General features: G+C 46.1%; 2 protein-coding genes across 7 annotated transcripts; one reads left to right on the forward strand and one right to left on the reverse strand.

The window, feature by feature from the left end:
• Positions 1-1,336: 1,336 nt before the first annotated feature.
• Positions 1,337-26,734, reverse strand: VPS52 (VPS52 subunit of GARP complex). Of its 6 annotated transcripts, XM_021936712.2 has the most exons (21): positions 25,917-26,734; positions 24,764-24,933; positions 21,854-21,938; positions 21,654-21,706; positions 21,399-21,474; positions 21,145-21,212; positions 20,666-20,841; positions 20,151-20,301; positions 19,760-19,860; positions 19,517-19,649; positions 19,334-19,391; positions 18,840-18,973; positions 18,210-18,365; positions 16,412-16,530; positions 16,004-16,127; positions 15,638-15,733; positions 15,404-15,511; positions 15,114-15,179; positions 2,934-3,045; positions 2,590-2,708; positions 1,337-2,044 (listed from the first exon to the last, which is right to left on the reverse strand). In XM_021936712.2, the coding sequence occupies exons 7-21, from the start codon at positions 20,836-20,838 to the stop codon at positions 1,898-1,900; spliced, it is 1,797 nt and encodes a 598-aa protein (XP_021792404.1). In that variant the 5' UTR covers positions 20,839-20,841; positions 21,145-21,212; positions 21,399-21,474; positions 21,654-21,706; positions 21,854-21,938; positions 24,764-24,933; positions 25,917-26,734; the 3' UTR covers positions 1,337-1,897. The 6 variants fall into 6 exon arrangements, with proteins under 6 accessions (XP_021792404.1, XP_009203174.1, XP_003897486.1 ...); XM_009204910.4 differs by lacking the exon at positions 24,764-24,933; XM_003897437.5 differs by lacking the exons at positions 24,764-24,933; positions 25,917-26,734 and adding an exon at positions 22,924-23,434.
• Positions 23,346-27,827, forward strand: RPS18 (ribosomal protein S18). The gene is made up of 6 exons (XM_003897441.5): positions 23,346-23,458; positions 23,964-24,062; positions 27,116-27,202; positions 27,284-27,385; positions 27,495-27,586; positions 27,711-27,827. The coding sequence occupies exons 1-6, from the start codon at positions 23,456-23,458 to the stop codon at positions 27,784-27,786; spliced, it is 459 nt and encodes a 152-aa protein (XP_003897490.1). The 5' UTR covers positions 23,346-23,455; the 3' UTR covers positions 27,787-27,827.
• Positions 27,828-27,912: the final 85 nt, after the last annotated feature.

Genomic DNA, 27,912 nt, shown 5'->3' on the forward strand with positions numbered 1-27,912 from the left:
CCCAAATCTCATACCCTTGGCCTTTCTCCCGTCCTCGCGCTTAGGCTGGAGTCAGGTCAAATGCCAGAACATCTGGATGCCCCAAGAGTGACACCTGGGAGTGGGTGGGCAAGAAAGCAGCAGCGGAAAGGGAAAGTGGAGGAGCAGAGGATTCCCGGGGCTGGCGTCTGGGGTGAGCTCGCGGCCCCTCAGAGCCTGGCACACCGCCGCCTGGCATCCAGCAGGTGTGAGGGAACGCATAGCGCAGTGAGTCAGGCGGTGTAAACCCTGAATAACGCGGAGCGGGTGAGCGCGGCAAGTGCGAGGTCACTTAAGGACGCAGTTCTGGCCCCGCCCTCAAGACACGCCTGGCCAATCAGGAGTCGCTGATTCTCCAATCCTCTCCCCCTGTGCTCGCCCTCCTGTGCACTTCGGTCTCAGGCGCAAACACTTTCAAAGTCGCTAGGCCAAAGCGCTGAGATACGGTTTCCCAAGCCAATCAGAGAGCAGCTCTCAGATATGGGGCGGAACCCCGAAAAGGCGAGAGCTGAGATCCCGCTCCTTTCTGCCTTACCACGCCACCTCCCGCGTCCGCCAATTAGGAGAACCCGGAGCCGGACCCGCTCTCAGCCTCAGCACGCAGCAGCCTCCGCAGCGCGGCGGGTGTGCTCGGCAGTCACAGACTCACTCAAGACACCTCCCGTCGCCGGCGGTCTAGACCCGCATCCGGAGGGCCTAAGGCGGGGAGTAGAATCCGCTTTCTTTCCACCACTCTCCAGGGACCTAGGAAGGGAATGTTTAGGCCGTGGGGGTGGAGGAGACAGGAAACATCCCCAAATTACCGTTTTTCCTTAACTGCACCTCTCTTCTTAGGCCTTAAAGGGATCCCTGTGTCTCTCCAGTCTAGAGCCTAAGGTCAAACGAAGCGTATAGGCATGGGCAGCAGGAAGTCTCCAAGTCAAACAAATAGATGACATGGATGAATTTCGCCTGGTCTATCCCTGCCCCAACGGTGTGGGTGTGGGTTGGCTGCTGCAGCCCACGAGGCAAGGGACTGTGACAGCCACAACCAGAGGAGCTACGGAGCTGCTACAGAGGAGGGATTCCAGAGTCAGCTTGGGCTTGTCCCAAGGGAGCCCTCGAGATAGTGTCTGGGGCTGTGCGGCCTGGTTCTCAGCCCTTGCAGCATCTGCTTTAGCCAGGGGTCACCTTCCTCCTCTGGCCTGGAAGTAGCTAGAGGTTAGAGGTTACACCTGCCATAAGGGATATAAGCCCAGAAAGCAGTCAGAAAGGAAAGGTCACTCTAGAGATGGGGCCACCTTAAGGCCTTCAGGAGGAAGGAGAAATGAGAGAAGTGTCATGTCATATTAAATATTTATTTTCTGCATACTGACTTGGGATTAATTCTTGAGCCAGGAGGGGAGGGGTTAGTGTTCAAATTGCTGAGATCTTAGGTCAAAAAACTACGGAAAAGAAATCACTTTGAAAAACACAATGACAGAGGCAGTCACCCCTTGCCAGCAATTCCAAGAGCTGAGGCTTCATGCCTCAAGACATGGTGACTAGTTGAGTGAACCAGAGATTAACGCAGTGAAGGTTTTTACAGGGGAAGAAACAAGCCTTGGGTGTACGGGAGCAGGAAAGGAGGGTGACAGACTGGAGAAATGATAAAGGCCATTTTGGAAGCCCACAGGGAAGTGGTCTTGGGAAACCTGAAGACACTGGGAAATTCAGACGGCCAAGGAGATCCAGCTTATCTTGTTGGGCAAGGTGCTGGGAGGGAAGGCAGGTAAGCCATGTCAAGGGCCTGGGAGGCAAGGGGAAAACTGGAAGGGGGACCCCCAGGTGAAGAAGGGTATGGAATGGGTGCAGAAGTCCATGGAGATGACTGGCAGATCTCAGGGTGGTTTCCGGCACATCAGAAGTTGGGCTTATGCTTCTTGAGCTCCACCATAAGGTGGTGAATGTTGATGAGCTCAGCCCGGGCAGGCAGGGCTCGGAGCTGCGGCTGGGACAGCACCCGGTGGAAGCGATGATAGACCTGGATCAGCTGGGTCAGCGCTCCCTGGTCAAAGAAAGTCATTGAGGGATCAAACTGTAAAGTGGTGCTAATAGTGATGATTAAGAATCAGGTTAGGCAGCCAGGCGCAGTGGCTCACACTTGTAATCCCAGCACTGTGGGAGGCCATGGCGGGCAGATCACGAGGTCAGGAATTCGAGACCAGCCTGGCCAACACAGTGAAACCCCATCTCTACTAAAAAATACAAAAATTAGTTGGGTGTGGTGGCAGGTGCCTGTAATCCCAGCTAATTGGGAGGCTGAGGCAGGAAAATCACTTGAACCCGGGAGGTGGGGGTGGAGGTGGAGGGGGAGGGGGGGGGGGGGGGGGGGCCCAGATCGTGCCACTGCACTCCAGCCTGGACAACATAGCTAGACTCTCTCAAAAAAAAAAAAAAAAAAAAGAATCAGATTAGGGCTCATCCAGCACTTTGGGCACAGCTAGTAACTGAAGACCAAGGGTAACTTAGATGATGCTGAGCCCAGCAAAATGATGGGAGAAAATAATAAATGATGGGGTATCTGAGTGGGGGCTGGGACTTGCAGGTCACCTGAATGATACTGGTGCCATTTCTGAAGTTGGTGAAACTCCGCATTACATCCTGACTCAGAGATTCCACTGAGGATTTCCAGGAACTACCAAAGCCACGGATCAGCTGAGTTACCCGGGCTAATAGCAGGAGGAAAGAGAGTGTCAGAGACGGATCTGGCTAATCTTCAATTCCACTAAGTTCTCCCCAAGGTATAGCCATCCTTACCATCAAACCCTCTTTTCTGGTATTCTCTCAATCCAGTCTTTCATACTCTATTCCCCCACCATGTAATCTGCATCCTTTCATTTTTCTTTTCCACTTCCCTTACCACTGATCCCATCATTACCGCATTTTCCTCATACCTTCTTCCCCTCGAAGTCGCTCAGCCTGTCCACGCTCAATCAAAGCCTCAGCCTCCTTCACAAATGCCACTAAACCCCCAAAAGGGGGAGACAGCAACTCTTCAATGAATTCCTGAAAAGACAAACACATATACACAGGTGTCCTGGTGTCAGCAGATTTGCCCAATTCTGGCATCATGACTAATGTAGATCCGTGTGAATGGCATCTTTCAGCTGCTGCAGAAGTTAAGGAAAATTCTCTATGGAGAAAAATATCCTCAATCCTAATTTTGGCCCATACAATTCCCCTGGTTGAGATCAAACAATGAACTCAAAGATAACTAGACACAAAAGAAGGGCAGCTACCAAGAGAGTCAGCAAACACAATAAGCAATAGCTGCTGACCTTAGAACTATCAGATACAGATAGCAGTTGCACTGTTTGCAATGTCAGAAGTTAAGGATAGGCCAGGCACGGTGGCTCACACCTGTAATCCCAGCACTTTGGGAGGCTGAGGCGGGCAGGCAGATCACCTAAGGTCAGGAGTTCAAGACTAGCCTGGCCAACATGATGAAACCCCGTCTCTACTAAAAATACAAAAATTAGCTGGGCATGGTGGTGGATGCCTATAATCCCAGCTATTCGGGAGACTGAGGCAGGAGAACCACTTGAACTCGGGAGGCGGAGGTTGCAGTAAGCTGAGATCGCGCCACTGCACTCCAGCCTGGATGAAAGAGCAAGACTCTGTCTCAAAAGAAAAGAAAAGAAAAGAAAAAGTTAAGGATGTAACAATGACCAATTAGTAAGAACTATTAGGAATGAACAGACTTGAAAAAAGGAAATTTTTTAGATATGAAAAGCGAATTTTAGAAAGTCAACAGATTAACAAGAATTATACAATGAACTAGAATTTATAACTGAAGAAAGGACTCAGAATGTAGCACAGACAGAAGATGGAAAATTCTGAGATAGTAGGAGATACAGAAATCTAATTAATGTATCTAGGCACTGAAATTGATGGCTACTAACATCACAAAGAGAGCCTAAGAAGACATTATGCGCTTCCTGATGGAAATGCATACCACTACCTCTCAAATATCCCTGTAGAAAAAAAAAAAAAAACTAATTTAAATCTGATCAAACCTTTCCATCTAATTATACATTTATGAGAAACACACCAGACAGAGGAACAGTTTGGCCACACCATGGAATGCAGTCAGCAAAATCTAAACTGTACATCATTCTAGATGACAAATGACTCAATAACTCAGTTTCTTCCACAAATAAATTGCAGAGGAGAGGGGGTTAAGATGGAAGGGAAATCTATAGATTAAAAAAAGACACATATATGGACTTTACATGGATCCTGATTTGAACCATAAAAATCATTTATGAAGGCCGGGCACAGTGGCTCATGCCTGTAATCCCAGCATTTTGGGAGGCCGAGGCGAGTAGATCACCTGAGGTCAGGAGTTTGAGACCAACCTGGTCAACATGGTGAAATCCTGTCTCTACTAAAAATACAAAAAAGGGCGTGGTGATGGGTGCCTATAATCCCAGCTACTTGGGAGACTGAGGCAGAAGAACTGCTTGAACCCGGGAGGCAGATGTTGCAGTGTGCTGAGATTGGGCCATTGAACTCCAACCTGGGGGCAACAAGAGTGCAACTCTGTCACCAAAAGAATCATTTATGAAACCGCTTTGGGGAAATCTGAATGGTAGTTATTTTAAATAAGATAATTTTTTTTAAGTGTGATAATGTAGTTTTTAAAACCATTCTGTTACCAATTGGTAATTGGCATGGTATCCAGTGCTTGTAGAGGCTAAGGTGGGAGGATCACTTGAGCCCAGGTTCGAGGCTGCAGGAGCCATATCATGCCACTGCACGCCTCCAGCCTGGGCACTGTAATAAAAAAAGAAACATTCGATACACAGATGAAGTGATAATGTATAAGATTTAATCTAAAGTAACTGGGGGACACAGAAGGAGGATAAGTAATAGGTGCTGGTATAGATGAAACAAAACTGTCCATGAATTGTTATACACAGAATATCACTGATGGCTGATGGTGCCGGGGGGTTCACTATGCTTTTCAGCATGTTATTGAAATTTCCCATAGCGGTCGTCATTAATCAAGCCTGTAATCCCAGCACTTTGGGAGGCGAGGCCGGAGGCGGATCACAAGGTCAGGAGAAGTCGAGACCATCCTGGCTAACACGGTGAAACCCGTCTCTACTAAAAAAATACAAAACTGGCGAGTGGCTGCAGACAGCTACTCAGGGAGGCTGAGGCAGGAGAATGGCATAAGCCGGAGGCAAGAGCTTGCAGATGGCTTCAGAGATGACCTGGGAAGCAAGCCGAGACTCCATCTCAAAAAAAAAAAAAAAAAATTTTCCCATAATAAAACGTTAATTTCTGTTTAATGTAAAAGGGAGATTCAAACAAAAAAACCCATAAAAACAAACAACTGAGACAATAAGATCTGAGTAGAAGAAATTATTATTCCATTTTAAAGAGCAAATTAATGTCTAAGAGCCAGTGTGGTGGTGCATGACTGTGGTGGGAGGTGTTGGCACATGCTAGTCCCAGCTACTTAGGGAGGCTGAGGCAGAATCACTTGAACCGGGAGGCGGAGGTTGCAGTGAGCAGGATCATGCCAGCTGCACTCTCCAGCCTGGAAGCGACAGAGCAACAACTTGTCTCAAAAAAAAAAAAAAAAAAAAAAAATATAACTATATATATATATATATAAAAATAAAATTGTATCTTTTCTATTCTTCCCTCAAAATATTCACTTATATACACTGAGGGTGTCAGATAACTAATATGAGACTAGGGAGATATGCTGCAAGGAAGGATCTTTCTATAATCAAGGCATCATTGTGATGTGATTTTGGATAGAGATTAAATAACCAAATTCAACCTATTACAGTTGTCTAAATGCAATCTCACATACAACAACAGTGCAGCAGTGTAGTGTGGGGCACAGGGACTGGACTGCCAAAGAAAGATTGAAGACTTCAACACCAGTGAAGTAGCCCTGCTATGCAGTAGCCATAAATTACATGTGTTGTAAGCATGATATATCCACCTGATTTTGAAGACTTCATATGGGATTAAATTTTAAGTATATCTTTTTTTTTTTTTTTTTTGAAACAGGGTCTTGCTCTGTCACCCAGGCTGGAGTGCAGTGGCACAATCACAGCTCACTACAACCTCGACTTTCCTGGTTCAGTCATTATCCCACCTCAGCCTCCTAATGCTAGGACTATGGTATCAATATACCCTCCCTGGCCCTGTATTTTTGTAGAATGGGTTTCACCATGTTTGCGGCTGGTCTCTGGGCTCAGCGATCCTCCTTTGGCCTGTGGGATCTTACAGGTGTGTGAGCCACCGTGCTGGCCTCAGTACTATTTTTTATTGATTATATGTTGAAATAATAGTATTTTGGATGTAGTGTTTTAAAAAATTATTTCATCTGTTTCTCCTTTCTAATGTAGCTTCTAGAAAAGTTAAAATTATTTAAGTGGCTCACATTTGTTTCTCCTTACTTTTTAGTGTAGCTTCTAGAAAATTTAAAATTATTTACATAGCTTCTAGAAAATTTAAAATTATTTACGTGGCTCACATTTGTTTCTCTTTACTTTTTAATGTAGCTTCTAGAAAATTTAAAATTATTTAAGTGACTCACATTTGTGGCATGCATTATATTCCTATGGGAGTACTGGTCTCGACTTGGATGAACTTTAAGCTTTCTATTACACAAAAGACAACAGATTGATAGCAGAGGAGTGACCAGAGGGAAACAGTGCACTGGGCTTTAACAATCTTTCCTACATAGTATCAAGCAGCAGCCGACCAAAAAAGGACTAAAAGCATTGATGGCAGCTGCCCAGTTTCTCTCTATACCTGGCAAATCTAGTGACAAATCCCAGCTGCTCTCAGCAGAAACAACTGGTTTAAGTGCATCTTTGTGGGTTCCTTAATCTCCTGCAATTATCCTGCCTCAGCCTCCCAAGCAGCTAGAACTACAGGTGCATGCCACTACGCCTGGCTATTTTTCTTTTTTTTTTTTTTTTTTTTAAAGAAATGGGATCTCAGCTGGGCATGGTGGCTCACACCTGTAATCCCAGCACTTTGGGAGGCAGAGGTGGGTGGATCACGAGGTCAGGAGATCGAGACCATACTGGCTAACATGGTGAAACCCTGTTTCTACTAAAAATACAAAAAATTAGCCAGGCATGGTGATGGGCACCTGTAGTCCCAGCTACTCGGGAGGCTGAGGCAGGAGAATGGCATGAACCAGGGAGGCGGAGCTTGCAGTGAGCTGAGATCGCACCACTGCACCACTCCAGCCTGGGAAACAGAGTGAGACTCTGTCTCAAAAAGAAAAGAAAAAGAAAATAGAGACCTGCTATGTTGCCCAGGCCAGTCCTGAAACTCCTGGGCTCAAGAATTCTCCCATCTCCAGCCTCCCAAAAGTGCTGGGACGGCTACAGGCATGAGCCATGGTGTAACAACAATTCTTCAAAATCAGGAATAGGAAAAGGGTTCTCATAAGCCTTTCTATTCAGCTTCTAAACTTATCATCACAGGGTGGCCAATAAGATAAGAAATCAAAAACATATAAAGACATTAAAGACAAAAAGATTAAAAATATTTATTCCTAGTGGGACTAAACATACATATTATGCTTAATAAAAATGGCAAAATGACTTACAGTGTCTTTGTGAAAATTTTAAAAGGTTATCAAAAGACATTAAAGACTATCTTAAAAGTGGAGAAAGAGGAGGCCGGAACTAGAACTGGCTCCAGGTCCTGTAATCACAATAGTGAGACACTATAAAGAAAAATTTAAATTTTAAATTTTTGTATTCTACAGAAGAAATTTAAAAAATTTTTTGAGCAGGAGTCTGGCTCTGTAGCCAGGCTGAGTGCAGTGGCGGATCTCAGCTCACTTTGGCTCTGCCTCCGGGTTCTACTCCATTCTCCTGCCTCAGCCTCCCGGTAGCTGGGACTACAGGTGCCATGCACCTCATGGCTAGTTTTTATGTATTTTTAGTAGGGAAGGGGTTTCACAGTGATGATAGCCAGGATGGTCTCGATCTCCTGACCTTGACCGTGCGTCTCAGGCCTCCCAAAGTGCTGGGATTACAGGCTTGAGGCACGGCGCCCGGCCAAAAAAAAATTTTTTAATTTAAAAATTTGCACTTTTTTTTAAAAAAATGGTGCTGTGGCATATAGTCCTAACTACTCTGAGCAAAAGGCTGAGACAGAAGGAGCTCAGGCGGGAGTTCAAGGCTGCAGTGAGCTATGATTGTGCCACTGCACTCGGCTTCTCTCAAAAAAAAAATCATAAAAATCAGTCTTGCAATTAATCTATAAACAATGTAATTCTAATCAAAATCATTAGGAGAAAAAATGTGAGCTTGTGAGACCAACCCTGGCCAACATGGTTGAAACCCCATCTCTACTAAAAAATACAAAAACTAGCTGGGCACATGGTGGCACATGTCTGTAATCCTAATACTCAGGAGGCTGAGGCAGGAGAAATCCCACTTGAACCCAGGAGACAGGGTTTCCAGTGAGGCTGGTGTGCACTCAGCCTGGGTGACAGTGAGACTCTGTCTCAAAAAAAAAAAAAGAAAAGAAAAGAAAAAGAAAAGATTTTCATATAAATGGGTTCTGGAGCCCAACCACCCGCATAAAAAATGAAATAGATCCTACCTCAAAATATACACAAAATTAATTCCAAGTAAATTTCAGACTTAAAGGTAACAACAAAATTCTATATATATATTTGCTTATTCTCTAATTTTATTATTATATTTTTTTGAGACAAGGTCTCACTCTGTTGCCCAGGCTGGAGTGCAGCAAGCATGAAACAGGGCTCATGACCTCAGGCTTAATTCCTCCCTCAGCTACCTGAAGTAGCACAGACTACAGGTGTGTGCCACTATGTAGCTACTTTTAATTTTAGAGATGGGGATCTCACTGTCCTGGGCTGGTCTCAAACTCCTGGCTTCAAGCAATCTTCCTGCCTTGGCCTCCCAAAGTGTTGGGATTACAGTCTTCAGCCACTCCACCCAACCAAAATTCTACAATATTAAGAAGAAAATGTAGTATATAATTTTCTGGCCTTGGAGTAATAAGGAATTTCTTTTTTTTTTTGAGATGGAGTCTCACTCTGTCACCAGTCTGGAGAGCAGTGGCACAATCTTGGCTCACTGCAACCTCCACCCTCCCACAGTTCAAGTGAAGATTCCTCACCTCTGGCCTCATGACAGCTGGGACGGACTACAGAGGTGCCACGCCCACACACCCAACTAATTTTTTTGTGTTTTTACTCGAGACGGGGTTTCACCATGTTGGCCAGGATGGTCTCGATCCCTTGACCTCGTAATCCACCCCCGCTCGGCCTCCCAAAGTGCTGGGATTACAGGCATGAGCCACAGGTGAGATGGATAGTGGCTGTAAGCCCAGCACTTTGGGAGGCTGATGCGGGAAGATCACTTGAGGCCAGGAGTTTGAGACCAGTCTGGGCAACATAGTGAGACTCTGTCTCTACAAAACAACAACAACAACAAAAATTAGCTGGGCATATGGCACACACCTATAGACCCAGTTACTTGGGAGTCTGAGGCAGGAGGGTTGCCTGAGCCCAGCTGGTTGAGGCTACAGTGAGACATGATCACACTACTGCATTCCAGCTTGGGTGACAGAGCAAGACTGTTACTAAAAACAAAGACATAAAAATGAAAGACAGATAAATTCAATCACATTAAAATTATAAATTTCTTTCATCAAAAAGCAACATTAAAAAAACAAAGGTTGGACGTGGTGGCTCATGCCTGTAATCCCAGCACTTTGGGAGGCTGAAGTGGATGGATCACCTGAGGTCGGGAATTCAAGACCGGCCTGGCCAACATGGCAAAACCCCATCTCTACTAAATATACAAAAATTAGCCAGGCATGGTAGCACACGCCTGTAATCCCAGCTACTCAGGAGGCTGAGACAGGATAATTGCTTGAAGCTGGGAGGCGGAGGTTGCAGTGAGCCGAGATCATGCCATTGCACTCCAGCCCGGGCAACAAGAGTGAAACTCCGTCTAAAAAAAAAAAAAAAAAAGAGGTGCAAGGATCTCTTGAGCCCAGGTGCCTGGGCAACATAGAAAGACCCTCATCTCACCAAAAAAAAAAAAAAAAAAAAAGATACATACTAAAAGATAATCTGTAACCTATATATAATCAACAAGATTAGTATGTAGATGATACAAAGAAGTCTTATAAATAAAAAAATACCAGCAGACTTATTTTTTTCTTTATTTTTTGAGAGAGTCATGCTCTGTAACTGAGGCTGGAGTTCAGTGGCATAATCTTGACTCACTGCAACCTTCACCTCCCAGGTTCAGCGCCCTTGAGGAGCTGGGACTACAGGCATGTGCCACCATGCCTGGTTAATTTTTGTACTTCTAGTAGAGACAGGGTTCTGCCATGTTGGCCAGGCTGGTCTTGAATTACTGGCCTCAACTGATCCATCCGCCTCAGCCTCCCAAAGTGCTGGGATTACAGGTGTGAGCCACAATGCCCAGCCACAACCCGATTTTTAAAAGGTCAAATGCTATGACAGCCATTCTACAGAAAAAAAAAAATGGTATAGTTGTGGTGATGCTCCTCACACAGAGCACCAGCTGCGGGGAGTCTGTCCCTTGCAGACCCCTGACCCGGCGACGGATGAATGAAGTATACTGACACAGATATTCTGCTTTGCCAGTCCAGCTGAGTGTGTCCAGGCTGCTTACAAACTCCCTGTAGAGTACTGTAAACAGTTGCGATGGCGGCCCTGACCAGCTAGTGAGACTCTCATTTATTCAGTAAAGATTAATTGACAAAGACTTGAGTCAACACCACTACGGGGTAACTGACACTGTGGACTTCCTGAGTAGAAAGCAGTTAAGCACCTGCGGTACATGAAAGGTTAGTCTTAAGACCACATGAGTAAACAAGCTAGCTAGCTAACTTCCCCACATTCCTTTGTTATTACTCTAATTTATTTAACTAAAGGTAAAGATCAGGTCGCCTTCAACCATCTCTATTACTGAAGTTATGCAAACTCTCAGGCCTTCGAAGAGGGTTTGTGGCTATCATAACTAATATTTTTCCCACCAGCCTGACTGAACCCCTACATATAGTTACTAAACATTTGAAATGATACTCAATGTTATTAGTAATCAGGAAATTACAAATAAAGACCCACTGAAATACAGGTTGAGTATCCCTAATCCAATAATCTAAAATCCAAAATGCTCCAAAATTCGGAAGTTTTTGAGTATCAATATGATGCTCAAAGGTAATGCTCTTTGGAGCATCTCAGATTTCAGATTTTCAGACTACAGATGCTAACCAGTAAAAATAATGACAGTAATCCAAAATCAAAAAAAACTCAAAATCTGAAACATTTCTGATCCCAAGCATCTTTAGCAGCATCTCTGGTCTCTTAAAAAAAAAAAAAGAAAAAAATGGCAAAGATCTGATAATACCACATGTTGGAGAAAATGTGGCTCAGAAGGAATTCTTACGTATTGCTGGTAAGAAGGAACTACTTAGGAAAACAATTTATCCTTGTCTTATAAAGACTAATACTGCCTATCTTATAAACAGCAAAAATACTGTCCTAGGTTTATACCCAAGAGAAACTTCTGATGAAGATAATCAGTATCTATGTGTGCTAAAAGACATGATTATTCATAAAACAATGCTCACAGAAGCAAGAAACTGGAAACAATCCATTTATAGAATATGTTTAATCACACAAGTCATATATGGCAGTGAAAAAGAATGAGCTATAGCCATATGCAATAATATGACAATATTAGAAAAATTATGCATGAAAAAAATCCTGTGATTCTGGGGATTTTTGTTTTGCTGTTTGAGACAGGGTCTTGCTCTGTTGCCAAGGGTAGACTACAATGGCATGATCACAGCTTGCTGTAACCTCGAACTCCTGGATTTCAAGTGGTCCTCTCGCCTTTGTCTCCCATATAGCTAGAATTACAGGTGCACACCACCATGCCTGGCTTTTTTTTTTTTTTTTTGCCTTGCTGTTTTCTTGCCTTGTCTCATCAGTGTTTATATCATTAAAAAATAAAACAACCCAGTGCAGTGGCTGTTTTGTTTTTTAATGATATAAACACCCACGAACACACCACACAATCCAAGAAGTAGCAGCTTGGCAAAAGCCACTATCAAACTATGAAATCCTCCTGAAACTATCCCTGTGCCTCTCATGCACAGGTACTCGTTGATCTAAACGTTGCATTTATTGTACTCCTGCTTTTTTCCCCCTTTTGTGTGTGTGTTCTTGCTTTTAAAAGTAGAGCTATATATATGCCAAAACAAAAATTCATTCTGTTTTTCAGTGTCATTAAAAACAGAATCTGGGTCGGGTGCAGGGGCTCACGCCTGTAATCCCAGCACTTTGGGAGGCTAAGGCGGGTGAATCACCTGAGGTGAGGAGTTCACGACCAGCCTGGCCAACATGGTGAAACCCTATCTCTACTAAAAATACAAAAATTAGCTGGGCATGGTGGCACGCACCTGTAGTCCCAGCTACTAAGAGGCTGAGGCAGGAGAATCATTTAACCTGGGAGGCAGAGGTTGCAGTGAGCCGAGATCGTATCGCTGCACTCCAGTGTGGGAGACAGAGTGAGACTCCGTCTCTAAAAAAACAAACAAACAGAAAAACCAAAAGAATCATTAGATTTTTCACTTGAGGGCAGTAATTCAAGAACAGTCCAGGCAACATGGCAAGACACTGTCTTTACAAAATTAAAAAATTAGCCCGCACACACCTACAGTGAATTCATTTTTGATAAAAGTGCCAAGAACATACACTGGGGAAAAGATAGTCTCTTGGTCAGGCACGGTGGCTCATGCCTGTAATCTCAGCACTTGGGAGGCCGAGGCGGGAGGATCACTTGAAGTCAGGAGTTCAAGACAAGCCTGGCCAACATGGTGAAACCCCACCTCTACTAAAAATACAAAAACTAGCCCGGCGTGGTGGCAGGCATCTGTAATCCCAACTATTCAGGAGGCCGAGGCAGGAGAATCACTTGAACCAAGGAGGCGGACGTTGCAGTAAGCCAATACTGCACCACTGCACTCCAGCCTAGGTGACAGAGCAAGACTCTGTCTGAGGAAAAAAAAAGAAAAGAGATAGTCTCTTCAATAAATGGTGCTGGGAAAACTGGCTAGCCATTACACAGAAGAATGAAACTATACCCCTATCTCTCGCCACATATGAAAACCAATTCAAATGGATTAAAAACTTAAATCTAAGACCAAACTATGAAACTACTACAAGAAAACACTGGGGAAAATCTCCAAGACATTGGTCTGGGCAAAAATTTCTTGAGCCATACCCCACAAGCACAGGCAACCAAAGCAAAAATGGCCAAATGGGATCACATCAAATTAAAAAGCTTCTGCACAGCTGGGCACGGTGGCTCACACTGTAATCCCAGCACTTCGGGAGATGGAGGTGGGCGGATCACCTGAGGTCAGGAGTTTGAGACCAGCCTGACCAACATGGTGAAACCCCATCCCTACTAAAAATACAAAATTAGCCAGGCATGGTGGCACATACCTGTAATCCCAGCTACTTGGGACGCTGAGGCAGGAAAATTGCTTGAACCTAGGAGGCGGAGGTTGCGGTGAGCCAAGATCGCACCATCGCACTCCAGCCTGGGCAACAAGAGCTAAACTCCGTGTCAAAAAAAAAAAAAAAAAAAAAGCTTCTGCACACACAGTGAAAGAAATAACAAAGTGAAGAGACAACGAATATTTGCAAACTACCCATCTGCCAAGGGATTCATAACCAGCATATATAAGGGGCTCAAACAACACTACATGACAAAGTCTAATAATCCTATTAAAAAATGGGCAAAAGATTTGAATAGACATTTTTCAAAAGAATACAAATGGCAAACAGGCATATATGAAAAGGGGCTCACCATCACTATCATCAGAGAAATGCAAATTAAAACTATAGTGAGATCTCATCTCACTCTAGTCAGAATGGCTTTTATCCGAAAGACAGGCAATAACAATGCTGGCAAGGATGTGGAGAAAAGGGAACCCTTATACACTGTTGGTGGGAATGTAAATTAGTACAAACACTTTGGAGAACAGTTTGAAGGTTGCTCAGAAAACTAAAAGTAGAGCTACCATATGATCCAGCAATCCCACTGCTGGATATATACCCAAAAGAAAGGACATCAATACATTGAAGAGGTATCTGCACTCCCATGTTTGTTGCAGTATTGTTCACAATAGCTAAGATTTGGAAGCAACCTAAGTGTCCATCAGCAGATGAATGGGTAAAGAAAACGTGGGACATGTACACAATGGAGCACTATTCAGCCATAAAAAATAATGAGACTCAGTCATTTGCAACAACATGCATAGAATTGGAGATCATTATATTAAGTGAAGTAAGCCAGGCACAGAAAGACAAATGTCATGTGTTCTCACTTATTTGTGGGATCTAAAAATCAAAACAATTGAACTCATGTACTCATGTACGAAGAGAGTAGGATGGCTACCAGAGGCTGGGAAGGCTAGTGGAAGGCTGGGGATGATTAATGGGTACAAACAAAAATAGGAAGACTGAATAAGACCTACTATTTGACAGCACAACAGGGTGACTATAGTCAATTATAACTTAATTGTACATTTTAAAATAACTTAGAGTGTAACTGGATTGTTTATAACACAAAGGATAAGTGCTTGAGGGGATGGATAAAGAAAAAAATAAAATTCATTCTAAAAATAGAAAATTAGCTAGGCATGGTGGCTCATGCCTGTGGTCCCAGCTACCCAGGGGCTAAGGTGGGAGGATCGCTTAAGCCCAGGCTGTCGAGGCTGCAGTAAGCCATGTTCATGCCACTGCACTCCAGCCTGGGTGACACAGTGAGACTCTGCCTCAAAAAAGGAAAAAAAAAAAAAAAAAAAGCAAAACCAAAGACAAGATAAAATAAAGTAGACCAATAATGACAGTATGTTGTGGATCAAGAGTTACAGTAATTCCATGTACCTGAGGTCCATTATGCCACTCCCTACACACACACACATACACACAAACACACAGGAGCTGAAAACAGCACACAAAGCTGTCCCTTCCCTTTTCCCCACACCCCTACCTGTGTCCGAGCATTGAGCAGCTGCTGGAAGCTCTCAACCTCTTTGCTGTCATCTGCAGCCCGCTCCTAAGGGAAGACAAAGGGAAATGTCAAGTTTGGGGAAAGCAGTCCTTCACTTCAGGATGTCCCCTTCATTCCACACTTATTGTACTAAGCTGGACACTGTGCCAGACTCCAAGAGTAAAACGCTGAACAAGACAGGCATCATCTCTGCCCTCACAGAGCTAACAAAGCAGTGGGGGAAACCAAATTTTCTGGGTAGGAAGACAAGGAGAAGGAGCACCTATTACCATCAGCACGCCCAGCATCATGTCATAGTTGTTGATCAGAAACACAAGCTGCTCCTTCCTTGAGGAGAACTCGGCTGCCACTCGAAGGACAAAATTCTCCACCTCCACCTGAAAAGGCAGAGGAAGAGGTGACACCAGAAAGCAAGGCCATCAGGCCCCCCTTTGGCTCCTCCTCAGCCTCCACCCACTGGCAGCAGCCCTGCTGCTGGTAAGTCTCTCCTGTCTGACCCTTACCTGCAGCTGTCCCAGCAATTGCATGGTCCGTTCATTGGGAATTGTCTGGTTGATGCTGACAAGAGCGGAGGAGAACTCTGCATAGCGGCGTGTGATCTAGGACAGAGTGGGAAGGAAAATCACACCCACCTCCTGGCCCAACCACCACCACCTCCCAACTCCCTTGGTCAACCCGCCACCATGTGATGTGACTCTACCTCCAGTCCCTCCTACCCACAGTGCACCACTCACCATGAGTTTTATCACCCTCCCAGAATGCCTGCTCATAGCGTGGCCCATGACACAACTGTGACTGTGGCCAACCCCCACAATGATGCTTAGAGCCCTGCCTTTCAAGAACCCTTTGTTACCCTTGCCCTCCCTCACATAGTGGGGCCGTGTATCCAACCCCCCTAGGCGCTGGGGGTCAGTGCTTCGGACGCTCTGGACATTCATCTCCAGGATCAGCTCAAACCGTGGCCATAGCAAGGCAAGCACCTGTTCCCAGTACCTGTGGGCTTAATCAGAATCTGAGGTCAGCCGGCAAGGAATGTTGGAGAGGGATGGGAGGGAGTGGGGCACCATTCAGTTTAATGGTCAACAGTTAGTTGTGGGGATGGGGGGCCAGTGGTTGGAGAAAGGTGAGTCAAAAAGCAGCAGTACTGCCTCTGGAGCAAATCAATGGGAATAAAGGTTAATGATACCAGGTCAGTAGAAGTCTAAGGTCAGGGCAGAATCATGCAAGACCAAGAGAGTTTGTGGCCTGTTGGGCATCAAGGACCAGAATTCAGTGACCTGTCCAGAGCAGGAACATCCCTCTTTGCTGCAATGTTACGGAACCGGAGAACAATGTGGATACAAAGAAAAACAGCAATGGCATCGTAGCAGTCAGCGAGATAGGACTCCAGGTGTTTCTACGTGATTGGGGAACAAGCAGAGGATTAAAAGAGAATGTCAGTTTGTTTTCCTCAGTGACTATGAACAAACGCATGTGTTTCTTTGGGGATGATGCACTGGATAGGACAGAAGGGAGAGATGTAAAATGCAACTGCCCCCTGCTTTCCTGTCCACTGCCACCCGGGTGGTCCTACTGCCTTACCCACCAGGATCTATGTTTTTGGCTTTTTTTGTTGTTGTTTTTTTGAGATGGAGTTTCGCTCTTGTCGCCCTTGTCGCCCAAGCTGGAATGCAGTGGCGCAATCGCAGCTCACTGCAACCTCCGCCTGCCTCCCAGGTTCAAGCGATTCTCCTGCCTTAGCCTCCTGAGTAGCTGGAATTACAGGCGCCTGCCACCACGCCTGACTAATTTTTGTATTTTTAGTAAAGATGGGGTTTCACCATGTTGGCCAAGCTGGTCTCGAACTCCTGACCTCAGGTGATCCGCCCACCTCAGCCTCCTAAAGTGCTGGGATTACAGGTGTGAGCCACTGCGCCCGGCGTTTTTGACTTTAGAGACAGGTTCTTGCTTTGTCACCTAGGCTAGATTGCAATGGTACAATCACAGTTCACTGCAGCCTCAAACATCTGGGCTCAAGTGATGTTCCCACTTCAGCCTGCCAAGTAGCTGGGACCATGGGTGTGTACCACCATGCCTGGCTTATTTTTAAATTTTTTGTCAAGACAAGGTCTTGCCATGTTGCCCAGGCTGGTCTTGAACTCCTGGCCTCAAGCAATCTTCCTGCCTTGGTCTCCCAAAGTACCGGGATTACAGGTGTAAACCACTGCACCTGGCTGCAGCAGGATCTACGATCACAAGCCTATCACAGCAGAGTTCCAGGCTGAGCTTGGGTCAGGGGTTTGGAGGACCCTCAGTTTTCACGTGCTATTGCCTGATTGTGGGGCAGCAGCAGGGGGAGTCTCAGGGACCCTACACTCTGAGGATTTCATGGGAAGTAACACTGTGACAAGTCTAAGTAACAAGGCTTAGACATTTTTTTTTTTGAGATGGAGTCTTGCTCTGTCACCCAGGCTGGAGTGCAGTGGCGCAGTCTTGGCTCACTGCAACCTCCTCCTCCTAGGTTCAAGCAATTCTCCTGCCTCGGCCTCCTGATTAGCTAGGATTACAGGCTGCACACGCCCGACTAATTTTTGTATTTTTAGTGGAGATGGGGTTTCACCATGTTGGTCAGGCTGGTCTCGAACTCACAGATCCTCCCACCTCAGCCTCCCAAAGTGCTGGGATTACAGGTGTGAGCCACTGTGCCCAGCTTTTCTTTTTTTTGTTTTAAGAGACAGGTCTCACTCTGGAGTGCATGGCTCACTGCAGCCTTGACCTCCTGGGCTCAAGCAATCCTTCCACCTCAGCATCTCAAGTAGCTAGGACCACATGCATACATCAACACACAGCTGGCTAATTTTTTATTTTTTATAGACAGGCCAGGCTGGTCTCAAACTCCTGAGCTCAGGCAATCCTACTGCCTCAGACTCCCAAAATGCTGGGATTATGGGCGTGCACTACCGTGCCCAGCCAAGGCTTAGACATTTTAGAATGAGGTGATCCTGATTTCAGTTCTACCAGAGTCATGACCCCACTATGCTGCTGATGAAGACTGGGGACAAAGGTGTTGAATAGTACAGGAAATAGGAATCTTACCAGGGTCATGCTGAGTGTACGGCCCATGACAGCATGGAACAGGTCATGTGCAGCCGGGCCAGACACAACAAAAAATTCACAGATGAAAAGGTATTCGCGGCAGGAATTGTCTAGGAGGGCGTAGTGCTGGCTGCGGAAGAGGGCCTCAAATGGATACTGGGAGAGGAGAAGTAAAGAAGAAACACAGAAGGGATGGACCCCAACACTGACTTCCCATGGATATGGCTGCAAAATCAGTAAACCTGGGTAATAAGAGCTGGGCAGACCCTTGGCATCCATCTAGGTCCAGGCTGTCAAAGAGCAAGCTGAATGGGCACTGAAAAGGTGGGGGAACATAGGGGTACAAAAAGGGCCTACACCCACCTGCTGTTGCTACTCCTGCATCCACCTCAACACCTGCCTCTGACCGTCATTCCCCTCATCCAGTCTCTCCCCTCTGCATGCCCTTTAGTCAATGGTTCCCAGCTCTTTTCACATCACAGCAGGCTGGAGTGATTGGAGAAGGCCACTCCCAAGTCTAAGGGGATCGAGACAGGGCCTGCAGGTTGGGAAGCTCTGCCCTGAGGTCTGGCCTTCCCTCCCTCCATGCTCAGAGTCTCTTTCATGACTGAAGCTTGTTCCTCCTCATACCCTCTGCTCTCCACGCTGGGCTGTGTGAGGCACCAGGATGGGGGCCTCAAGTTCAGTGGGGGAGATGACAGAGCCGCGGGTTCCTAGGGTGAAAATGGTGTTCCTGCTGCGGAGTGATGGCTTTGAGAAGAATCGTAAGATGGGTCAGAGTCAGGGAAAACAATGAGACCATAACTGGGCCCAAAGACTCACTATCTGCAGGGACCCTAGACAGCGAGACATGGCCTAGTCAGCCCTCTTTCCCAGTACTAGGGCCCCACGTGATGACATCTGTGAACGGACTTCAGGGTGTCTCCCCACCTCCTGCAATCATATGCAAAACTATGTGTCAAAATGACGTGTGCATCTTTCTTAGAAGGGAGGCTATAGCTTTCATCACATTCTAAAAGGTTTCAGTCCTATAGGAAAAGGTAAGGAACAGTGCCTTGGTGGCTGCAGCCGAAAGTCCTCCCACTCTCAAGACCTGGCATGAGGGTTCCCCAGGACTAGGATATCTTTCTTCGCTGTATCTTCCACACCCATTAGATCATCTTTCTCAGCAACTTCCTCATACTAAGAAAACAGAAAAGAGAACTGATAACCGTCTCTTCCGACAACACAATAAAATATTCCTTGCCCAGGGATGTCCCCTCCTCCCAGTCCACGTGCCCAGGAATGCCTCTCCCTCCTGACCTTACCTGCACCTTCATGAGCCGCCCCAGGTAAGAGCGGTAGTAAGACAGGTAGATCTTGCTCAGCGTCTCCACGTATTCATCCCTGATTTCCTTTGCTGTTGCTCGTTCATTGCCCAGCAGAAACTGATAGAAGAACCTAGGAGGTCAGGAACAGGTCAGTCTACCTGTCTCCCAGGAAACCAGATGCCCACATTAGGCTGCTCAAAAGCTCAAAGGCCATCCCATGCACTTCCTTGGGGTTGTGACCTGTACTTCAGCAGGGCCGTCTGGGGGATCTGATAGTTGGTCATTGGTTTCCTGAAGGAATAAATCTTCTGGAGGATAAACTCTCGGATCTTCATCACTGCCTAGATGTGGGGAACCAAGCACAGAGCATGAAGCTGCAACCTTTTTGCTGTATGAGAGGAATTGGGGGAAGCAACAAATGGTAAACATAGGTTGAAAAGTGGTGCATATCTCTTTGGTATTTCTCAAGATTTTCAAGGAAACCCAGAGAGGCAAGAATGGGGCTGCCCAGAAAAGGCAGGGTGAAGTTCTTGGAGACAGGCTACAGTGAGCTCTGCCAAGGAAATCCATAGTGAAGATCTTGGGAGGGCTGCTTCTAGTAGCCTCCAGAGTATCCATCCCTATTTCCCACCTTGACCCGGAGCCGATCGAGCACGCCTCTGACATCCGCACAGGCTGCTGTGCCTCTAGCTTCCTGCTCTCTGACTGCAGCTGCCTTGGCATCCAGCTCCTGTAGCTGCTCCAAGAACCTGGGCTCTGTCACTGGAGCCTCCAGAATCGCCCTGGGTAGCAGGAAGGGGTGGGATAAGTTACAAGGGAAACCCAGACATCCCTAAACCAGACCCAGACCACACTCCTTACCTCCAGCTCCTATCATCTCTACCACCTTGCATTGTACCATATAGTCAGGACACATGTACAAAGTTTTCTATTCCTGGACCTTCCCACTATACACCTGATCTTACATCATTCTTAACCTTAATCTTTGATGCCTAATGCATGCCTAAAGAAATGGTGGTTAACCTGGCTACTAATTTCTAAAAAGCACTTAATCTGGAGCCAGTAGACCCATATGGTAAATAAGGTAGGTCACCCCAGCCCATTCACCCGCCATGGACATCATGACCCTTCAAACCGGTAACTCACGTGACCAGAGCAGAAGGCACGACCAGACCATCAACAAGCTCCCCAAGTTTCCCCCGAACTGCCTGGCGATTTCGAAGTCGAATGTTCATGGCTCCTGACTGTTCCTGCAGTGTCCGGATCTCAGAGCTGATGGAGCTGAGGTCACTCTGAAAAGCTCCCAACATCTGCTCCATTCGCTGTAGGGAAGGTAGAAGATGTTGCTGGAGTGCTATAGGGTTTGTAGGGGATAAGTGGGCCACCAAAGCCTCTCTGTGAAGTCCTCAGTATTCATCAGTCCATGAGGGTGGCAGAGGATGAGATACCCCAGATTACCAGGAAATAACATTAAATATGGCAGCAATAACAAAAAAGGCTCCTGAAGTCATCTTGAAAATGACCCTAACTTGTCCCCATCTTAAGGCTGATGACCTAAAAATGGTACCAGAGTCCATGATCTGGTTCAGAGCAGCTATTAGGGGTCACAGTTCAGGATTACTAACCTCCAGGACAGCATCACAGGCTGTGATCTGGTTGTGCAGAGATGCTATATTCTCACTCTCTTGAATATCTGACCCATAAAAAGTCAAGGGGCCTCATGGTGAAAATGGGAGAGCCTCAGATTTGTAGTACCTCTCCAATTGCTCTCTGAAGTGACAGAAACCTCACAGATGTTGACCCCAGCTGAGACATCTGTACCACACACCACAAAATCCCCATATCAATAGCACCGCCCCTTCCCTCTGCTGGAGGATACAATCCCGAATGGATTTCTGTTCAATCTGCTGTAGCTCCAGTTCAACTTGTTTTGAATAGTGACGAAGATCTACACCCTGGGAGGACATAAAGATGACAGGTCAGAAAAAAGTCTCAGTAAAGGGACACTGTAACAGAATCAGTGAAGGACTAAAGGATCAGATACCAGGCTGATATAACAAAAGCAAAAAACTGTTGTTTTTCCTTTTGGGGGAGAGTAGATAGAAGGGCAGATTAGTATAGGGGAAATCCTCACCGTTTTAAGAGCTTCCTTTACTAACTCATCCTCCAGATTTGCCTGAATGTGAACTGGAAATAGAAGTTTATCGTAAGGGTTCAGCTCCACAGCTCCCTCTCCCCACATTGAGTATCTGCACACCAATCCCTACCTTATTCCTTCCAGCTCCCATGCCTCTCAGATTACAGGTACTGCACCCACTCCACGCCATCACTTACCATCCACTTCATCCAGGATGAACTCATCAGAAGTGATAGCCAACTCCCCAAGTTGCAGTGATTCCTGGAGCCCAGCACCACCCGCCTGAAAAGGAATAAGTTAATGGGATACAGTGAAAGACAGAAAGAAAAAATGTAATTGGATATCCCCAGTCCTTCAAGTGAGAAGGAGGTGCTTTTGCTGGAAGCCACAGGTACCGCTTTGAAAAATTCTAAGTCTCACATTGTACCCACTCTCCTATTTTGTGTTGATGGGTAAGGAATACGACAAGGAGTGAGACGATCCAATGAGACAGTGGAGGTAGCCCAGTATGGTGGCTAGTAGTTGTAGTCCCAACTACTTAGAAGCTGAGACTGGAAGACTGTCTGAGGAGATCAGGAGTTCAAGGTCAACCTGGGTAACACAGGGAGAACCGTCTCAAGAAAAAAAAAAAAAAAAAAGTAAAAGACAAGACAGTGGAGATGACCTAATGAGGAAAGCTAGGAATTGCAGAGGATGGAGCTGAACTTGCACTTAAATTTAGGACCCTCAGGCTCCTGCCATCTTGGATGTTCTATCACACCTCTGGGGAACCCCAGGCTTTCTAGAAATGTCAAAATACATAGTGTTTACCTGCGTGCGAGATGCAATCTTAAACATACTCATTCATCTAATCCTAACAACGATGTATACAGTAGGTTCTATCTTCCTCATCTTATAGGTCTGAGAAATGATGGCACAGAAAAGCGGGTTAAATTGCCCAAGGGAACACAGCGTGTAAGTGGCAGAGATGGAATTAGAATCCAGGCAGTCTGGCTCCAGAGTCCATGTTCTTAATCTTTACACTATATTACTTCTTGACTCTTCCCCAAAATGTGGAGCGAAGTTGAAATTGTGCCCCAGAATATGAGTTTCAGCCACGAGGGTCCCGCTCAGGGTCGGGTCTGATCACAGGGAAGGGTACGGGGAGTCAAACAGGTAATATCACAGGTAGCAGCCAAGTTCCCACCCTTGTGCCTAAACCCAGCTCAGGTCTTTCTGAAGCTAGGAGCACCGGGACTACGGAGGAGAAACAGTTCCGCGCTCTCACCAGCGGGCCCTCTTCCTCCTCCATGTCTGACGTCCCAGCCCGCAACACCAGTTCCCGGGCGGCAGCCGCCATGGTCGCAGCGGCGGCCATTCCCTGCAGCCTCACTTCCGGCAACTGTCAGGCCGGCGAGTCTGTTCCCCGGAGTGGAGCTACAAGTCCCAAAGGGTCTTCCTCAGCGCGAAATCGTTCCCAGATATTTGAGTTAAATTGTTTGACTCCAGCTGTTCCTTTTCAGTTCTAACCACTTCACCCAACTCTAAACGGAAATGTGGAAGTCTGAAGCATAAACTAGCCCGGAACCTTCGCTTCTCTTAAACCTATGAACTTTACGAACTGTAAAGAAAGGCACACCGGAAGTTGTGGTACCCAAGCCATACTCTCTTAAGTCCAGCTAGGCCAGGCTGAAACAGTTTCCGGAAGCACTTCTCCTAGATCGCTCCGCCTCTTCCTCCTGAAAGCTATATAATGATACCGCGTCACTTCCGCTCTCTCTTCCACAGGAGGCCTACACGCCGCCGCTTGTGCTGCCGCCATGGTAAGCCTGGAATCCGTGCCGTGATCCAGCGACATCGCAACTCGGGCAAGGAAAGCCGGCTGTTGGGGTTCTGGAAACGCCCTGTCCTGAGGGCCTGAGACTTTCCGTATGAAGCCTTGGATCGCGCCCCTGGAAAGGGACACCAAAGATTTCCAGTTCCGGAGAGCGGGCCCGAGGAAGGGTCACTGCTCTGGCGCACGGAAGCTGCCTAAGGCTTGGGCGTATATGGGGAACTCTGGCTTCCGCCACGCACTTTTGGGAATGGGCAGGAGACCTGCCTCCTCTCTCCAAAGGTTGCATTTTCCCAAGCTTGAACGCTCCATGTACCTACTCTGCAGGACTGAGGAGTTTGCTGTGTGGTGTGAAAACCTTAGGGGTGGGGATCGGGTGCCTTTGCCACTTGTGTGACAGGCTTAACCGTTTTGTATGAAGTTCGTTTGCCTTATCAACCTTACTGTTTGATAGTTTACTGTGTCTAATTTCTCCCCCGTACTTTTTAAACCAGTCTCTAGTGATCCCTGAAAAGTTCCAGCATATTTTGCGAGTACTCAACACCAATATCGATGGGCGGCGGAAAATAGCCTTTGCCATCACTGCCATTAAGGTAAGTAAAGTAGGGTAAGGAATAGGGAATGTAAATGAGAATTGGGTTGTGAGGACATGAGCAAAAATGAAGCAAGGTTGGGGAGACTTGAGTCTCATCCAGAGCACCTTGACTGCTGGATTAAGAAAAGAAAGTGGTTTAGGGAGAGACTAACCCCTTTAACACTTACCACATTTACCACAGAAAATAAGTGATTAAAGCCAAGAGAGTGGTCTAAGGTCAAGCCAAAACATTTCACCCGGGGGAGTGGGAAGGAGGTATGGTTGCTCACCCGAATTCGCTAAGATTTTCCTGAACCGTGAGATCCTTCTAGATTCGGTTTCTTTACCCACCCCGCCATCATAACAGCAACCCTTCCTGTGAAATTTATATTCCCTCAGAATTGGAGGATTATTGGGCATCTTGAGGGATGAGTAAAAATGCCAACAGATAAAAAGTGTGAAGAAACTTGTAGATGGAGGGTGGAAGAAGTATGAGCAGGACATTTACTCATATGTCAGAGTTGACACTCCTGTTAAAGTGTGAAGGAGTACATCTCTCTCTTCGGCTTTTAAGAATCGAATCAGTGAATGCAAGAATAATTATTTCACTTGGGTATTTCTCTCCACAAACCTAATAAACTCCTGGCTTTCTAGATACACACGTTCTTTTTTTTTTTTTTCTTAAGTCAGAATTTGTAGTTAGTTGTGGAAATAGCCTACCAGTATGTGTCCACTTCATGGGTGCAGGGCTAGGCCTGTCTTACAGTTCTTGGCTTCTGTTGCATGGTAGATACTTAGGCGACGTTAGCGAATGGATAGTAGTAGGGATACTGTTGGCTGGTTTAAGGAATGTGTAGAGGAAAATTCCTTCTGTTGGGTGCTCTGTGAAACTAATAAGGAAGGCAGTGTGAAATACTGTACTTAGATACTTGCTGTGAGGCTTAAGTAGAGGTGCACCATTCAGAAGTGTAATAGAGAATAACCTTCATGGATGAAAGTTATTCTAACTAAAATTAGAAATCTCATTTTATCTATCTGTCTTCCCACTCTCATTTTGAAGTAAATATTCGTTTGTAAACATATAATTAAATTTGAGGCTGAGTGCAGTGGCTCACTTTCAGAGGCTGAAGTGGGTGGATCCCCTGAGGTCAGGAATTCAAGACCAGCCTGGCCAACACGGTGAAACCTCGTCATTTAATAAATAAATAAATATATATATTTGAAAGACCCTGCTCTCTTCTGAATAAACCTAATAATTTGACCCTTGGTCACGTTTATTTATTTATTCTGAAACAGAGTCTCGCCCCATCACCCAGGCTGGAGTGCAGTGGCATGATCTCATCTCACTGCAACTTCAGCCTCCCAAGTAGCTGAGATTACAGGCCCAGCTAATTTTTGTATTTTTAGAAGAGAGGGGGTTTCACCATGTTGGTCAGGCTGGTCTTAAACTTCTGACCTCAGGTGATCCACCCACCTTAGCCTCCCAAAGTGCTGGGATTATAGGCTTGAGCCACTGCGCCTAGCCACATTTATTTTTTGAAAGGCTGGAGTGGCGGAATCACCATTCACTGCAGCCTTGACCTCCAGGGCTCAAGTCAATCCTTCTGCCTCAACTTCCCAAGTAGTTGAGGCTATAAGTGTGCACCACCACCACGTCTGGCTAATCTGGATCTTGCTGTGTTGTCCAAGCTGGTCTGGAACTCCTGGGCTCAGTGATCCTCCACCCTCAGCCTCCCAGAGTGCTGGAATTACAGGCATGAGCCACTGTGAAGCCAACCCTTGATCTCTCTCTCTTGCAGAGAGGAACTGCCATTTGTTTTAGTTTCCTGGGGCCTACTATAACAAGTTCATATAAACTAAGAAAATTACTTACGGCGCTGGAGGCACTTAAGAACCTTGCCTCTTCTTATCTTCTGGTGGTTGTCAGTAATCCTTAGTGTTCCTTGGCTTGTAACTGCATTACTCCAATCTGTTGCTGTCATCTCATGGTCCTCTTCATGTCTCTCTTATGATTTGTCATTGGATCTAGAGCCCACCCTAATCAAAGATAACTTCATTTTACCTAATTATTTCTGTGAAGACCTTATTTCCAAATAGGGCCACATTCTGAGGTTCTAGTTGGACAAAATGAGGGGCAGGGCTTACTATTCAGTTCATCCTTAACTCTCCAAATCACTTTGGTTCATCAGTTTAGATAGCATGGGTGCTAGTGCTGGTGTTGATATGATGCTACCAATGTAAGCATTAGGGTTTTTTTATAATCACTTGGGCGATCAGTTCTGGGCACTGACAAAATTCAGTTTGTGATCTTGGAATACTTTGATTATAGGGATACAGTGATTTGCCTTAGAGATTCTGAGGAACTGACAGCCCAAGTACCTTAATCAAATCCTGTAACTCATAAGACTCTGGTTTACTGCATTAGTTTGGAGAGGCAGGCCCCTTGTTCTCCTAAATGCAATAATCAGAAGGCACTTAGTGACAAATACATATGCTGAGCAATGAGGAGAAAAAAAAAAGATACTGCCTGCTTTCAAAGGGTTGTCTATAACACTAAATTCTATGTTCATGATTCAGTCCATGTCCCTGAACAAAGTAACCTTTTTTTGTTTTTGGAGACGGGGTCTCTCTCTCTCGCCCAGGTTTGAGTGTGGTGGTGTGATCTCGGCTTGCTGTGACCTCCGCCTCCCAGGTTCAAGCAATTCTGCCACAGCCTCCCAAGTAGCTGGGATTACAGGCGCCCACCACCATGCTCGGCTAATTTTTTTGTATTTTTAGTAGGGTTTCACCACGTTGGCCAGGCTGGTTTCAAACTCCTGCCCTCAAAGTCATCCACCCACCTGGGCCTCCCAAAGTGCTAGGATTACAGGCGTGAGCCACTGCGTGCGGCCCAAAGTTAACCTTCTATCAAATGGTTTATATCTGGAAAGGTGGGTGAGGAAAGGGTGACCTAGGGGATTGCAAAATAGATTATTGCAGATCCTACCTTTGTGAGCTTTTTGAATAATGAGGCTATAAAGGAATTTAAAAATCAGATTGAACCCTAATTCCGAAAACCCTCACTTCATTCAGGGTGTGGGCCGAAGATATGCTCATGTGGTGTTGAGGAAAGCAGACATTGACCTCACCAAGAGGGCGGGAGAACTCACTGAGGATGAGGTGAGGACAAGGAAGGGGGCTGGGGGTGGGGTCAGCCTCAGAAAGGGGGCCATGTAGATCTGACCTTGTCCTGCCTGCCAGGTGGAACGTGTGATCACCATTATGCAGAATCCACGCCAGTACAAGATCCCAGACTGGTTCTTGAACAGACAGAAGGATGTAAAGGATGGAAAATATAGCCAGGTGTGTACTGAAATGAGGGCAGGATTAGAGGAAGGGTGGAGGGTCCTGATAGAATTGGGCATAGGTGGTCAGGGGATAAAACATCCCTTGCCGCCTCCTCTGAATCCAGGTCCTAGCCAATGGTCTGGACAACAAGCTCCGTGAAGACCTGGAGCGACTGAAGAAGATTCGGGCCCATAGAGGGCTGCGCCACTTCTGGGGGTGAGTGGAGGTCTCATCTCACTGCCTACCTCGACTCACAGCATTCCTCCTACTCGCTCTTCCTTTTCCCCAACCTTTTCTTTGTGCTGTGTATGACCTATGACCCTTTTCTTTTTACCTGCAGCCTTCGTGTCCGAGGCCAGCACACCAAGACCACTGGCCGCCGTGGCCGCACCGTGGGTGTGTCCAAGAAGAAATAAGTCTGTAGGCCTTGTCTGTTAATAAATAGTTTATATATCTATGGCTTCCTGTCCTTTCTGTCCATTCTAATAGGGAATGTTAAAGTGCTGGGTCCCTTTTCCATTTAGAGCTGCCCTACTCAGTTG

Source organism: Papio anubis, chromosome 6 (genome assembly GCF_008728515.1).
Source record: "Papio anubis isolate 15944 chromosome 6, Panubis1.0, whole genome shotgun sequence".
NCBI lineage: Eukaryota > Metazoa > Chordata > Mammalia > Primates > Cercopithecidae > Papio > Papio anubis.